The sequence below is a fragment of the Ceratosolen solmsi genome, unplaced genomic scaffold (genome assembly GCF_000503995.2).
Source record: "Ceratosolen solmsi marchali unplaced genomic scaffold, CerSol_1.0 scaffold28, whole genome shotgun sequence".
NCBI lineage: Eukaryota > Metazoa > Arthropoda > Insecta > Hymenoptera > Agaonidae > Ceratosolen > Ceratosolen solmsi.
Window position 1 is genome coordinate 2,641,852 of NW_011948429.1, and position 12,524 is coordinate 2,654,375.

Genomic DNA, 12,524 nt, shown 5'->3' on the forward strand with positions numbered 1-12,524 from the left:
CCCCGCCGCAACCGCTACCACCGCCGCCGTCATCCCCACCCGTCGCCCCGCTCCGCCTCGTCGATAAATCGCATAAAAATCGAGCCTATTGGAATGTCTTTTTACGATTCATGATATTGTGAAATTTATGGTTCAAGCTGTAATTACTAATGATTGTGATGATAAATAAAGTCTAGCGAAAGGGTCAGTAGCTTTGAAGTAATAGAAATTAGCATTAAAAGGTTGATTGCGCATTTGTTCAACTGGTCAGTTAAATTTGCGGAAATGCATCGACGTTGTCAATCGATGGCATTGTTTTATAAACACACGATATGGCAGGCCGAATCGTTCGAGCCCGTTCTCTCAACGTACCTATTTAGAAAGGTTGGCCGCTCTAACGAATGGAAAATTAAGGACTTCAATTCGTTTCTTGCTTCCTCGCATCGATGGCCTTTACTTGGCTATTATTACAGCCGGAAACGAATGCCAAATATTAGCGCAAAAAGCCCTGCACATTGAACTTGAATACATTTTGAAAGTGTGCGTTTTGCTCTTGTCACGGCAATTCATATTTATTGCATACATTCATTATTCATATGGTCATTTCCATGCAATTAGAGCGGTAATTATTTCAACTGCATTCAATTGTAAAGGATTTTTATTAATAATCATGACTACTATTTTGCCACCCATACATATTGATAATCCCGTGGGTGTCTAAACAAGGCAATTCGCTCGTTTGCCTCATTACATAATTGTCAAAATTGAAAATTTGTCGACAATCTCACGCAATACGAATACGGCAAGTGTATGGGCAGTAAAAACGTCGCGCCATAATCCAGCCTCGATGTATTAGTATCAGATAATACAAGTACATAATGAATTTAATAGGCTTTAACGGGTGGAGAATTTTTTTTTTTTTTTTTTTTTTACACCCGCGGCTTCGTTACTACGCGATTGATTGATCAGTCACAGCGGCGCCACATTCACGAGATCACAATAAAGAATGAGAGAGATAACGGGCGCGGATATCGAATAGTCGATGTTTCGCAGATATACACAGATTTCCCATAGGCAATAACGATCTGGCACGTCGATGCGAGATCAGATCTCCGTACTAACTCCATCGATGCCCATTTCTCTTTCTCATCCATTTTCTCTCCCGCGTGCTAACAATCACCCCAGCGAAAGTGTACGGGGGCACGGTAGATCCAATGCGCCCACCGGCAATTTAATCGAATTCGCTCGCCGAGCACACGCGCCATCACACACGTACATACGCGCGAGTTGACGCATACGAACGAAGCTTAATTTCCCGTGGCGTATACGATTTTGCGGTGACTGTGCTTTTCACGGGCTTTTCTCCTTCTCTCCTTCCTTCCTGCGCTCCCATCCTCGTCTACGCTCCCGAGAATGACACGAAATCGAACATAAGGTTCACCCGTTTACCATCTAAATCCTGCCGATGGATAACCATGGATAACGGCCCTCTTACCTCTCTTGCTTATTTGGAAAAGTGTGCGTTTTAAGTTCACAAAAGGCAGACGCTCGTGTATACACTGTGAGAGACTTGGTGAGAGTCTTACTGGACGTACTAGGCACTTAAGGGCCGGGCAAAGTTAGCCAAACGAAGGAGAAGGGCGCGAGCTTTTACGAAACAGTGGAGACAAATACACTCGCAGCAATAGCGCCAGTCGGTGTCCTCTTCGATCGGCATCCCCACGGCCGAGGCGCAATTTCGCTAGTTTATTCTTCCGTTTCGGAACCGACGTTTCTCCGTACTTTCCGCAATCGCGCGCAAAAAGTAACGAAAAAGGAAGAAAAAAGTGACAAAAAGTCGCGATATAAAAGCGTTCGTCAAAAAAGAAGGGAGAAAAAAAAGAAGATAAATAAATAGAATAAAAAACCAGGCGTTCGTGCTTCGAAATCAAAAGCTAGTCTGCTTCGCTCGCGTTTCGCTCGCGTGCCCTCGTTCGCATTCGGCTCCCTTCGGATTGGCCTCTCTCTCTCTCTCTCTCTCTCTCTCTCTCTCTCTCTCTCTCTATCTCTCACTCATTCGCTCACTCACTCACTCACTCACTCACTCACTCACTCGCTGCTATTCACTACGTGTCGCTGCGTAGTCTATCTTCTGGCGCGACGCTATTGTTTCCATCATTCTTATTCAGTGCCTATGTAATAGGGGCTCAAAGGGGACAGGTAGCTAATGAGTAAAAAATTCACTAAAAATACCTGTCTATTAGAATTCATTAAATATGGCCTATTTAAGCATTGTTTGTTATCAATAAAATCAATAATTCGGCCGCGATTTTATAAACTTAAATTAGCCATAATGAGGAGTGCGCGATAGTAATTTGATTTAATTGAAGAATATATGTACTTGCCGAATTGATGGCTGTCTAACGCCGGTAAAAATCTATGACTAAAAGAGAATCGGATGGTTGACCTCGAGAGGGAGGGTGGATGGTCGTCGAGTGTTTAGTTCGCCGTATGGTGACTGCATTTGCTCTCCTGCAAATGGCGTTTTAGTGGTCGAGAGGTGATCTCTCAAGGGGACCAGCCGGCGCCTCTCACGCTGGCGTTTGGGTATCGTTAGAGTTCCTCTGTCGGCTTTTCTTTTTATTCTTCTTCTTCGTCTTCTTCTTCTCCTTCGTCTTCTTCATCTTCTCCTTCGTCTTCTTTCTCTTCTTCTTCTTCTTCTTGTCTCCCTCCTGGTGGACTTGACACACACCTCTTTACGTTATCGGCAAAAGTTCGGTATTTCCCAGTTTTTTCCCCCCAACTGCTCTCTCCATCAGCTTCTTAACTTTTATATATATTTTATTCGCCGTTGCGCAGTTATACGTAAAAAATATTTGAAAACTTCGAGTAGAAAGAGGTTTATGAAGTGGATAATTTGGAAAAATCATGAGAAAAAATACACGCTTTTTATATGTTATATTTTACTTCATAAATTCGTATATTTTATAAATATTATAAGTAGACCGAGGGTAGCGTATAATTATGAAATCATTGTATTTACAATAAGTTTTTAAAATAGTTGAGCATTCATTTTATCTATTGAATATTAATTATTCATATCTGAATATTTTTAACCGTTAAAATGTTTTCAATACGTTTTATTCGACTGTGAAATATTTTCATTTATTTTTGTATTAATCATGTATGATATTGCAATTTTCGGGGACAAATAAAATTGAAAGAGGATTTACTTTCTAATTGCATGATAAGCGATGATTAATACAAATAAAAAGCAAGAACGCGGTCTGAAGTGAAAATTTGCTTTAAAATAATAGAATCCCCAGATTTCAAAATCCCGCGTGGTGCAATAGATTTCAAATATAAAACTACTCGTTAAACGCATAAAATGTACATTGAAAAGGATTTATTAAAATCGGTGGAAATTTCTCTCAATTATAATAGGCTTAAAAATCCATTTATCCAAAAAGCTAACAGATCAAACGAGTAAAAAAAAAAAAAAAACAACATTTTTAAAAGATTCCCCTTTCCCGTGTTAATCATTTAATTATTGTGTACGCTATGAATGGTTAGATCATTGTTTAGATTCCCATCACCACCACCACCACCACCACCCCCCTCCTCACAAATCCACCATACATCATTGCTCCATAATTAATAGTGGCATAAGGCAGTAGTTGCGCGTAGCTTGAATTAATTGTTATTAAAGTGAAATGAGGAAGGATGAAAGTGCGAGCTGGGAGGCATTTCTCTTGTTAAACGAGAGATTGGCGTAAGCGTAGCCAACTAGGAAATTAAAAGCCAATTAAAAGATCATCTCCTTCCGTACAGTTGGAGTGGGTCTGCGACAACGCGGCTCTACCCACCTTCGCCCAGAGCATCTTTTTCGTCGGGGCGATATTCGGAGGTCTGATCTTCGGATGGGTGGCCGACCGCTATGGCCGGATCCCCGCCCTCATTGGCACGAACCTCGTCGGCTTCCTGTCCGGCGTCGCCACCATCTTCGCCGGCAACTTCTGGGAGTTCGCCGTCTGCCGATTCTTCTTCGGCTTCGCCTTCGACAACTGCTTCACTATGATGTATATTCTCGGTAAATTTAATTTCATCGATTCGCGCATGCTCCAAGTGTGATCGACATGGGGATTCGCCTCAGTCGCGCTGCCAAGGCTCTTATTTATTCCGTTTTCTATACACATATGTGCTTTTATTTATTTATTTTACTTTTTATGGCAGCGTTTCCATGTGTAATTAACGAATGGCGGTTTTTTTTATTTTTTTTTTTAGTTAACGGCGAGTCCTATCGCATTATCGGGACGTTATAACGATCGCAATATGGCAATTTGAAAACTTTATTGATAAAGCGTTTTTTGAATTTTCGTCACTTGGTAATGCATTTCCGGCTTATTTAGAACGAAATTGTACTTTCGCATTATCTCTTTCTATCGATAGGAGCTGTTGGCTTTACGTAAATTTATGCACGGGGAGTCAAAAAGTATTGGAAACGTTGGAAATATATCTCAGCGACAATACGAACAACACGTAATAATTGAAATTTATCGAAACTCTAAAGTAAATGATATCGATGTAATGCAACTAGCTGTATGCGATGTTGGTAGTATTTGTGAAAAAACATATATATATATATATATATATATATATATATATATATATGAAAACAAATTTTCTTCATTTATTAATGTTTAGAATTCGTGCGGCATTAGAAAGTCTATATTATTTTAAGAAATCATCGTCCTTTTCAAGGTTTTTTAAACCACCTAAGGTAGAATTGTATTTAATTAAAAGTTTCACTAAAATTGCATCGAAGCACGCAACTATTAATTTGTTATTTTATCTAAAATTAATTGCAAACAATTTATTAGATTATATTACTATTAGTAGTTTAATAGATTTCCATCCTACAAGCTTTTCATCTCTGTCTATAGTATTTTAGTTATTAAATCATTTATCATTAATGCTATCATATAATTTTATAAACATTTGATGACTATATAATTCTTCCAAGTACTTAATAATTTTGTAATAAAATACAAAATAATACTAAAGGGTTTTATTTTTATTAATTATTATTATTTTTTTTTTTAATGCTTTTATGTGTGTGCGTGTGTGCGTGTGTGTGTGTGTGTGGGTGGGTGGGTGGGTGTGTGTGCGCTGCACCCGGGCGACTTCGTGTTAAGCTTCTTAAGCATGAAATGAGTCATAACTTTTTGTATTTATTATGAGGCAGCCATTACTGGCTTTTAGATTAATTCGTGTCTAGTTAAAGCAACATTAAGACAATTATAAAGAAAATTGTATGGATTATTTCGGCTTACATAAATATTAAAAGCTCTGAAGTAAGAGCGAGTCCACAAAATTCATCCAAATAAAAATAATTCTCCAATTACTTTTTATGATACTATTCATCAGTTCGTTTATTTTCTTTCAATTTCAGTATTGTAATTGTATACTTAAGTAAGGGAATATTAATTTAAAAAATAATTGACATACTTTCATACACTAATGTATGAAACGCTGCGTACATTTGCATATATCGGCGAATCATATTATCAAAAGCGTATTCAAACCGATAATGTGACACATAAAATAGAAACGCAGTATCGTTTACTAATAGACTAGAAAATTTTTCAAAAAGTCACTTAATAGTAATTACGGAATTATTGATTGGTGAAATGCTTGTTTCTCTTTCTCTTTTTCTTATTTTTTATTTTTTTTAATTTTTTTTTTTTTTTTTTTTTTTTTTTTTTCCTATTGAATACTATTTATTACAGAGAATCGTATTTTCACTGAATTTCTTAAAAAACATATATCCAAATATCGTAATATTGTAAACATCGGCAGTTCTCAATTTCAAGAAAGTAATAAAACAAAATTGAAGGCTGCTGCGGCTGCTGGTAAAATTTGAAGATGCCAATCTATATATTTTACGATATATATATTGGAGACATGGCGTTTGCATTATGAATCCCGACGTAACGTCTCTCGTCCCCTCCACCTCGCTCTCACCCCCTACCCCTTAGTAATGTAAAGTGTCATAATTGTTGTTGCTCGCAGTGCTGGAGTACGTGGGTCCGAAGTGGCGCACCTTCGTCGCCAACATGTCGATCGCCCTGTTCTTCACGTTCGCGGCCTGCCTTCTACCCTGGATCGCTTACTACCTGGCCGACTGGCGTCTGACCTGCGTCGTCACCTCGGTGCCTCTCGTCCTCGCGGTCGCGACTCCCTGGTTCGTACCCGAGAGCGCGCGCTGGCTCGTCAGTCAGGGCCAGGTCGACAAGGCTGTGCTGATATTGCACAAGTTCGAGCGCATCAACAAGACGAAGGTGCCCGATCAGGTCTTCAAGGACTTTCGGGTGAGTCGCGGTCGCCGCCGTCGCTTTACGGCTACGCTCCTCCGTTTAACGCTCAATTTCCTCTTTGCTTTTTCCTATTGACGCACTCATACGAAAGGTGGATTTTACGATCGGTGATCTATTGGACCGTGGATGTGATTTTGAAATACCTCGAGACGGACTTTGATCGTTCGGAGCTGATTTTGTTTTATTGACAAGGCTGCTATTATGATTAAATATATGGAAATTCAATGAAGCGATAAAAGTATGAGCTTTACGAGCAAGAAGATTATTGTTAAAGTAGGAAAGTTATGAATTATGTTAAACTATTGTATCAATACGGAATTTTTTCAATTCTCAATTTCTGAATTAAAAAATTCTCAGGCAAAATGGCTCAATTTCCATAAAATTAAATTAGTTCCTGAATATCAAATTAAATAAAGAGACGTTTCTAATAGAATCGAAGATTCGATTGTTAAATTTAACGATTAACTTACCCTCTTTCCTAATTCCCACTTTATTGGCACTGACTGGATGTAATTCAACATAGTTCACAATTATAGTAATAATAAAGTCAAACAATGTCAAAATGTTAAGAGTCAAAGTGTTAAAAAACGCAAATTAAAAAAATTATACGTTGGCTATTAAACAGGAATAAATTATTACTATTCTGGACAGGTGTGGTATTATAATTATCACCTTTTACGCATACACGTTACCTTAACAAATATGTAATTACAATATTACACTTTTAAGACATTTATTGACTTAAAGTTAACGTACTTATATCCGCAGGATACATGTGCTAGAATTCAAAAGGAAGAAGAGGTGGATAAATCCTATTCCGTAATCGATCTTTTTCGAAGTCCAAGATTACGTAAAATCACGATACTTTTAGTTTTAATTTGGTGAGTATTTATCGCCACGAGCTTTTGTGAAAGTTTCTTTAATAGTTGTTTAAATCATACGAATATATTAATATTCTATTTTAAATCCACGAAATTCACCAACACCAATAACCCTATACATTCGCCAAAATAACATTATCGTGGCAACATTGTTTATATTATGAAACTATTGTTTTTTTATAATTGCAAATAATGAAGTGAATAATGTTTCAATAATATTTCGGCAAACCATCTAAGCTAACTCTCGTAGTGCAGGAACAACTAATCTCTCACTCGATGCATTTAATCTAATAGGTCATCTTACCGATAAAAATAGGTTATGAAATATCGTATAATATAAAGTACGGCTCAATATAAAGTAAATTTCGCGTAAATGAAATGAAATATCATTGGGATTGATAAAACGTTATATATATATATATATATATATATATATATATATAGGAATAAAGCTAGTTTTATTCATCAACTAAAATCCTCAAGTCCCTTAAACTGTAAGAGATCCCCATTCAATATCAGATATCCTATCAATAATCAGATGAAAGTTCGAAATTGCCTTTCACCGTCGTAAAATGAATAGATCGTACAATCTTATGGAATCCGATCCATCCTAATAATCCGCCTATTATTCAATTAAAAATCTCCCGGCAACTCGTCCAATCGCATACACAATCAAACGCAACCAATCGGATTTCCCAGGATGGCGATATCCCTCGTATTCGACGGCCATGTGCGTAACGTGGACAACCTGAGGCTCGACGTCTTCGTGACGTTTACCGTGGCCGCGGCTACGGAACTACCGGCCGACACTTTCCTCACCCTCGTGCTCGACCGCTGGGGCAGGCGGTGGCTCGCATGCGGTTCCATGGTTATTTCTGGGATATTCAGCGTCTGGGCCAGCCTCGTCTCGAACAGTGAGTAGCGCCATTTTTCCCCACCCCTGTACGTTAATCAAGCACAAGAATTTCCCACGATTAAGCGGGGAGGTGTAGGTGTGAGAACACGAGCTTAACACAATCCTCTTTATGTGACAATAACAATGGAAGCGAGATTAAGAGCATCGATAATGAAGAGGATTAGGTTAGAGCAACGATCGCGATAACGATAATAATAAATAACAATAAATAAAAACATCGACAAAAATGACAACGACCATAACGATTGTAATAGCTGATGATTATAATAATGATAAAATAATTGCAACAGCAACGAGTCCCAATAACGCTAATTGTAAGAATGTTCAATAATTAAATGTTTAATCTAATTGTAATCAATTTTGTGGTCGATAATGCTCGTAATTATCGATGCTCTTAATCTTAAGCGTGATTGGCAATTATTTATTTACCATATGTTTAGCCATATGAAACTTGATTTCGTCTGGCGTTAAATTTCCTTCGGGATAAATGCCAATCGGTTGTTTTGTATGCCAAGTTCCAAATTTTCAAAAAAAAATATTATGCAAAATTTTGGAATACATCACCGTCATTTAGAGAATATTTGAAGAGTATTAAGATATAAAATTATTATAGCCTATCATAATGATAATTGTCGTTGATATTTTTATAATTTACCACGTACACTGTGTAATATTATATAATCGCTCAAGGAGTGCCGAGGTAAAATGGGAAAAACGTAAATGCCGGACAAAGGCGTTTATAAAAGAAAGAAAATTTGCCGTCGCGTTTTTACGGCGTTTAATGGCGTACAGATTGGACACAAATCAACTTCTCTCGTATTCTCGTATTATTGCGCAGATATATATTCGGCCACCCTGGCGATAATGGGCCGATTTTGCGTGAACATCTCGTACAATATCGGGCTTCAGTACGCAGCTGAGCTCCTGCCGACGGTCGTCCGGGCCCAGGGTGTCGCCTTCATTCACATTATGGGCTACGTAGCGAGCATAATAGCCCCGTTCATCGTCTACCTCGGCTTCTTCTCCAACGTCCTGCCGCTTCTGGTGCTTGGCATCCTCGGTGTCATCGGTGGTGTGCTCGCGCTCTTTCTGCCGGAGACATTGGACAAGGAGCTGCCGCAGACCCTACAAGACGGAGAGAACTTTGGCAAGGATCAGGGCATCTGGGACATGCCCTGCTTCACCAAGTGAGTCTGTCACACTTTTATTATTATCCAATTGGCTGACATTAGGATGGGATTATTCGTGACGTAGACAATCATTCCCCGCCAAACTCCAAATCATACATGAAAAATGCCAAACGATACGAATTCATACAATAGGAGTAGAAAGGTTAGTTGACGAGTAGCGGAAAGTAGGATCAATCAAGTGAATCGGTCAATTCTCAAAACCTATCATGGTGAAATTTATTGAAAATCTACAACCTTTTTCACTTTAGAATAGAATTATATTTAAGTCAATGCATATAATATGAAATTTAACTTTTGAAATGTTTTCAAGCTCTTGTAGAACGGTTGGCACATACAATAAAAACGAATCGAAGTCGATGAGATTTTTATCGGAAAAAAAAAAAAAAAAAAAAAAAAAAAAAAAAAAAAAAAAAAAAAAAAAAACAGAAAAGAAAAATAAAGAAAACCAAGACAATTCAAATAAATTATTAAGACTCCCCAACATCTCGCATATTACGGGAAATTTTACAAAAAATAATAATAACAATAAGCGATAAAATCAAACGGATATTATGAATTAAAGAATATTTATAAGAAAATTTCATAGCTTTTCCATGTTCTCCATTCATTTAACGATCCTTGCTTATATTTACTTTTACACATTTACTCAACGTTTTCTTTAAAATAACTCTTTCGCGTTCTGCTGTGTCGAGTCGACTCCCACTCTATGACTTGAAAACAATTTCTCTTATACGCGTTCGCCACTCCCTCTTACTTTACCCACTCACGGCTTTTTATCGGATATAAGAAAATTGTATAGCATTCCCAATAATAATAATAATGATAATAATAATGATAATAATAATAGTAATAACAACAACAACAACAACAACAACAATAATAATAATAATGATAATAATAATAGTAATAATAGTAATTGAAATGTTGTGGGAATTCAAAGAGTTGGCGGAGCGAAGTAACGATGAAAAGCAATGAAACCGTGAAATTTGGCAAATACAATGATAGTTCGTACGCGAGTACTTATGCAGGACTCGATGGTCGTTGTGAGTTTGCATTGACGTTTAAACTAAGTGAATGGAAATTAGAAGGAATTCCAGAATACGAATAAATAAGCGAAAAAGATAAGCAACTTCTTTAAGCCAGGCATTAATTAAATCCACAGAAAGGCGGACGATGCGGAATGCCCGACGTCGAATTTCCGGAGGAGCTCAACCGTACGTAGCTCGAGGCGAGCTTCGATTCGCGGCGAGACGCTAAGGAGCAGCATGATCCAGAGATCGAGCATAAGATCACGAAGAAGCGTCGTCGCGCCTCCCTTAGAAGAGGAGAGACTTTAGACGCCATTGCGCTTCCTACCTTTATATGTTTGAAAATACGTTTGTTCGTACACGCGCGAAGAGACAGTGATCCAGTTGGGAATTACGTCACTCCGGTACGCCCCCAATATTATAGATTAGTGTATTTTTGTCACTAAATGTTGAAGCGCAATACGTTGAAGCCAAGTTGCAGTGATATATATGAATATAGTGATGGTAAAGCAGGTTGAACGTGCAGAGGCGAAAGTACTAGCGATAGCCTACGTGTGATTCTAATAATCGTACTTTCTTGTGATAAGCGAGCATATTGCGTATGTTGTTTAAGCAAAAGCGATTTTGATAAGCAATTGCTGAAAATGTTTTTCAATGTCTTCCAGTGGTTAGGGTATATCGTCACATCCAATAGATTGGAAAATTTGTATTAGCTTCTGAGTATATTTTATAATTCACTTTCACACGTCCCTTTTCATAATTTTTTTTCATAGTTTTTCTTCAATCTATTAATCAAAGTTACATTAGGAGTCTTGTACGCCTATATTTATAATATTATTATTTAAATGTATTAAAGTTATTAAAAGCATTTTTTATACTGATAAGCTCTGAAATTAGCACAATTCCATTATTATTAAAATAATGTCGAGTGACAATAATATAATTCTTTTACTCCATGAATGCTGACATTATGGCGTTAAATAGTTTGACTTTTTGCCAATGTTCTATAATATTTTTTTTTTATTTTTTTTTTTATTTAAATTGGCCTTAACCCATTTTACTTTCTCACACATCGAGTTTAAAATCATAAAACTGTCAATTTATACGTGCGATAATATATATTAATATAAACGTCTCTCATGTACACGTAAAAGTCTTGCCAACATTTTTTTATAGTTTAAGAATATTCTGTGAATGTTTTCATTCGTAAATACACACACGCACACACACACACACACACACACACACACACACACACACATATATATATATAATATACACTGAAAATCTATACTTCTATACAATTTCAATCTATATATTTTTAATTATATTTGTATAATTCACATTCAACTTACATATTTTGTAATATTAAGGCAACTTCATTCCATTTTTATCGAGAAAATTATTAGCTATTTAGATAGAAGCTCGTGTTAATATATTAATAAAAATTTCTAGCATTGAAATAATAAAATTTTCTTATTTCATAAGCACTCGAATTGGATATTATATAGTTACGTAGAAATGTTATTAGTTAAGTAAATTTTAAACAGATAATATGTAAAAACAAAAACTGTTATGATGACACCGAATTAAAAAAAAAAAAAACAATTTCAATTTAACGACTATGAGGTATTAAAGAATTGTAATTTTATTTTTGTGTTACAATATAAAGCAATAAAAGAATTTAATACACATTACTTGATTAAATTTTCTAAACATTGGATTAAGAAAGAAAATATTAAAATTGCTTAAGTAAAATAGTTAAAGTTTTTTTTTCCAATCACTTTGTTGAGACAACAAATTATCTTTTCATAAATTTTTTATTAGTAAATTTATTAATAAAAATACAATTCAAATATCTAATAATGTCAGGTAATTATTACAAAATTATATTGCAATATACAAATTTCTAAAATTATAAGATAATTTCATATTTTAAAAAAGAAAGAAACATTCTATCGCGTAATTTAAGTGTATATATATAAATTTTAATCTTTAAATTGCCTAAAGAAAATTTATTTATATGTCCATTATAATATAGTGCATAAAAATCTAAATGTAAATAAAATAGTTGATATAATGTAAAAGATGAAAAGTGTAATTAAAAAAAAAAATTTAGATTTTTATAAATATATTGAATGTATTAAAAGAATTCTAATAATGATGGTAATTAA

The 12,524-nt window shown here is 35.9% G+C and overlaps 1 protein-coding gene across 1 annotated transcript in view; it reads left to right on the forward strand.

Annotated features, from left to right (window-relative positions):
* The window catches only part of LOC105363770 (organic cation transporter protein), a 37,300-nt gene extending 26,590 nt beyond the window's left edge, over positions 1-10,710 (forward strand). Inside the window, exons 3-8 of the mRNA XM_011501542.1 lie at positions 3,790-4,048; positions 6,031-6,329; positions 7,104-7,216; positions 7,916-8,130; positions 8,971-9,319; positions 10,485-10,710. Coding sequence (XP_011499844.1) covers positions 3,790-4,048; positions 6,031-6,329; positions 7,104-7,216; positions 7,916-8,130; positions 8,971-9,319; positions 10,485-10,659 — 1,410 coding nt within the window. The 3' untranslated portion in view covers positions 10,660-10,710. The remainder of the gene's footprint in view (positions 1-3,789; positions 4,049-6,030; positions 6,330-7,103; positions 7,217-7,915; positions 8,131-8,970; positions 9,320-10,484) is intronic.
* The last annotated feature ends 1,814 nt before the right edge of the window (positions 10,711-12,524 follow it).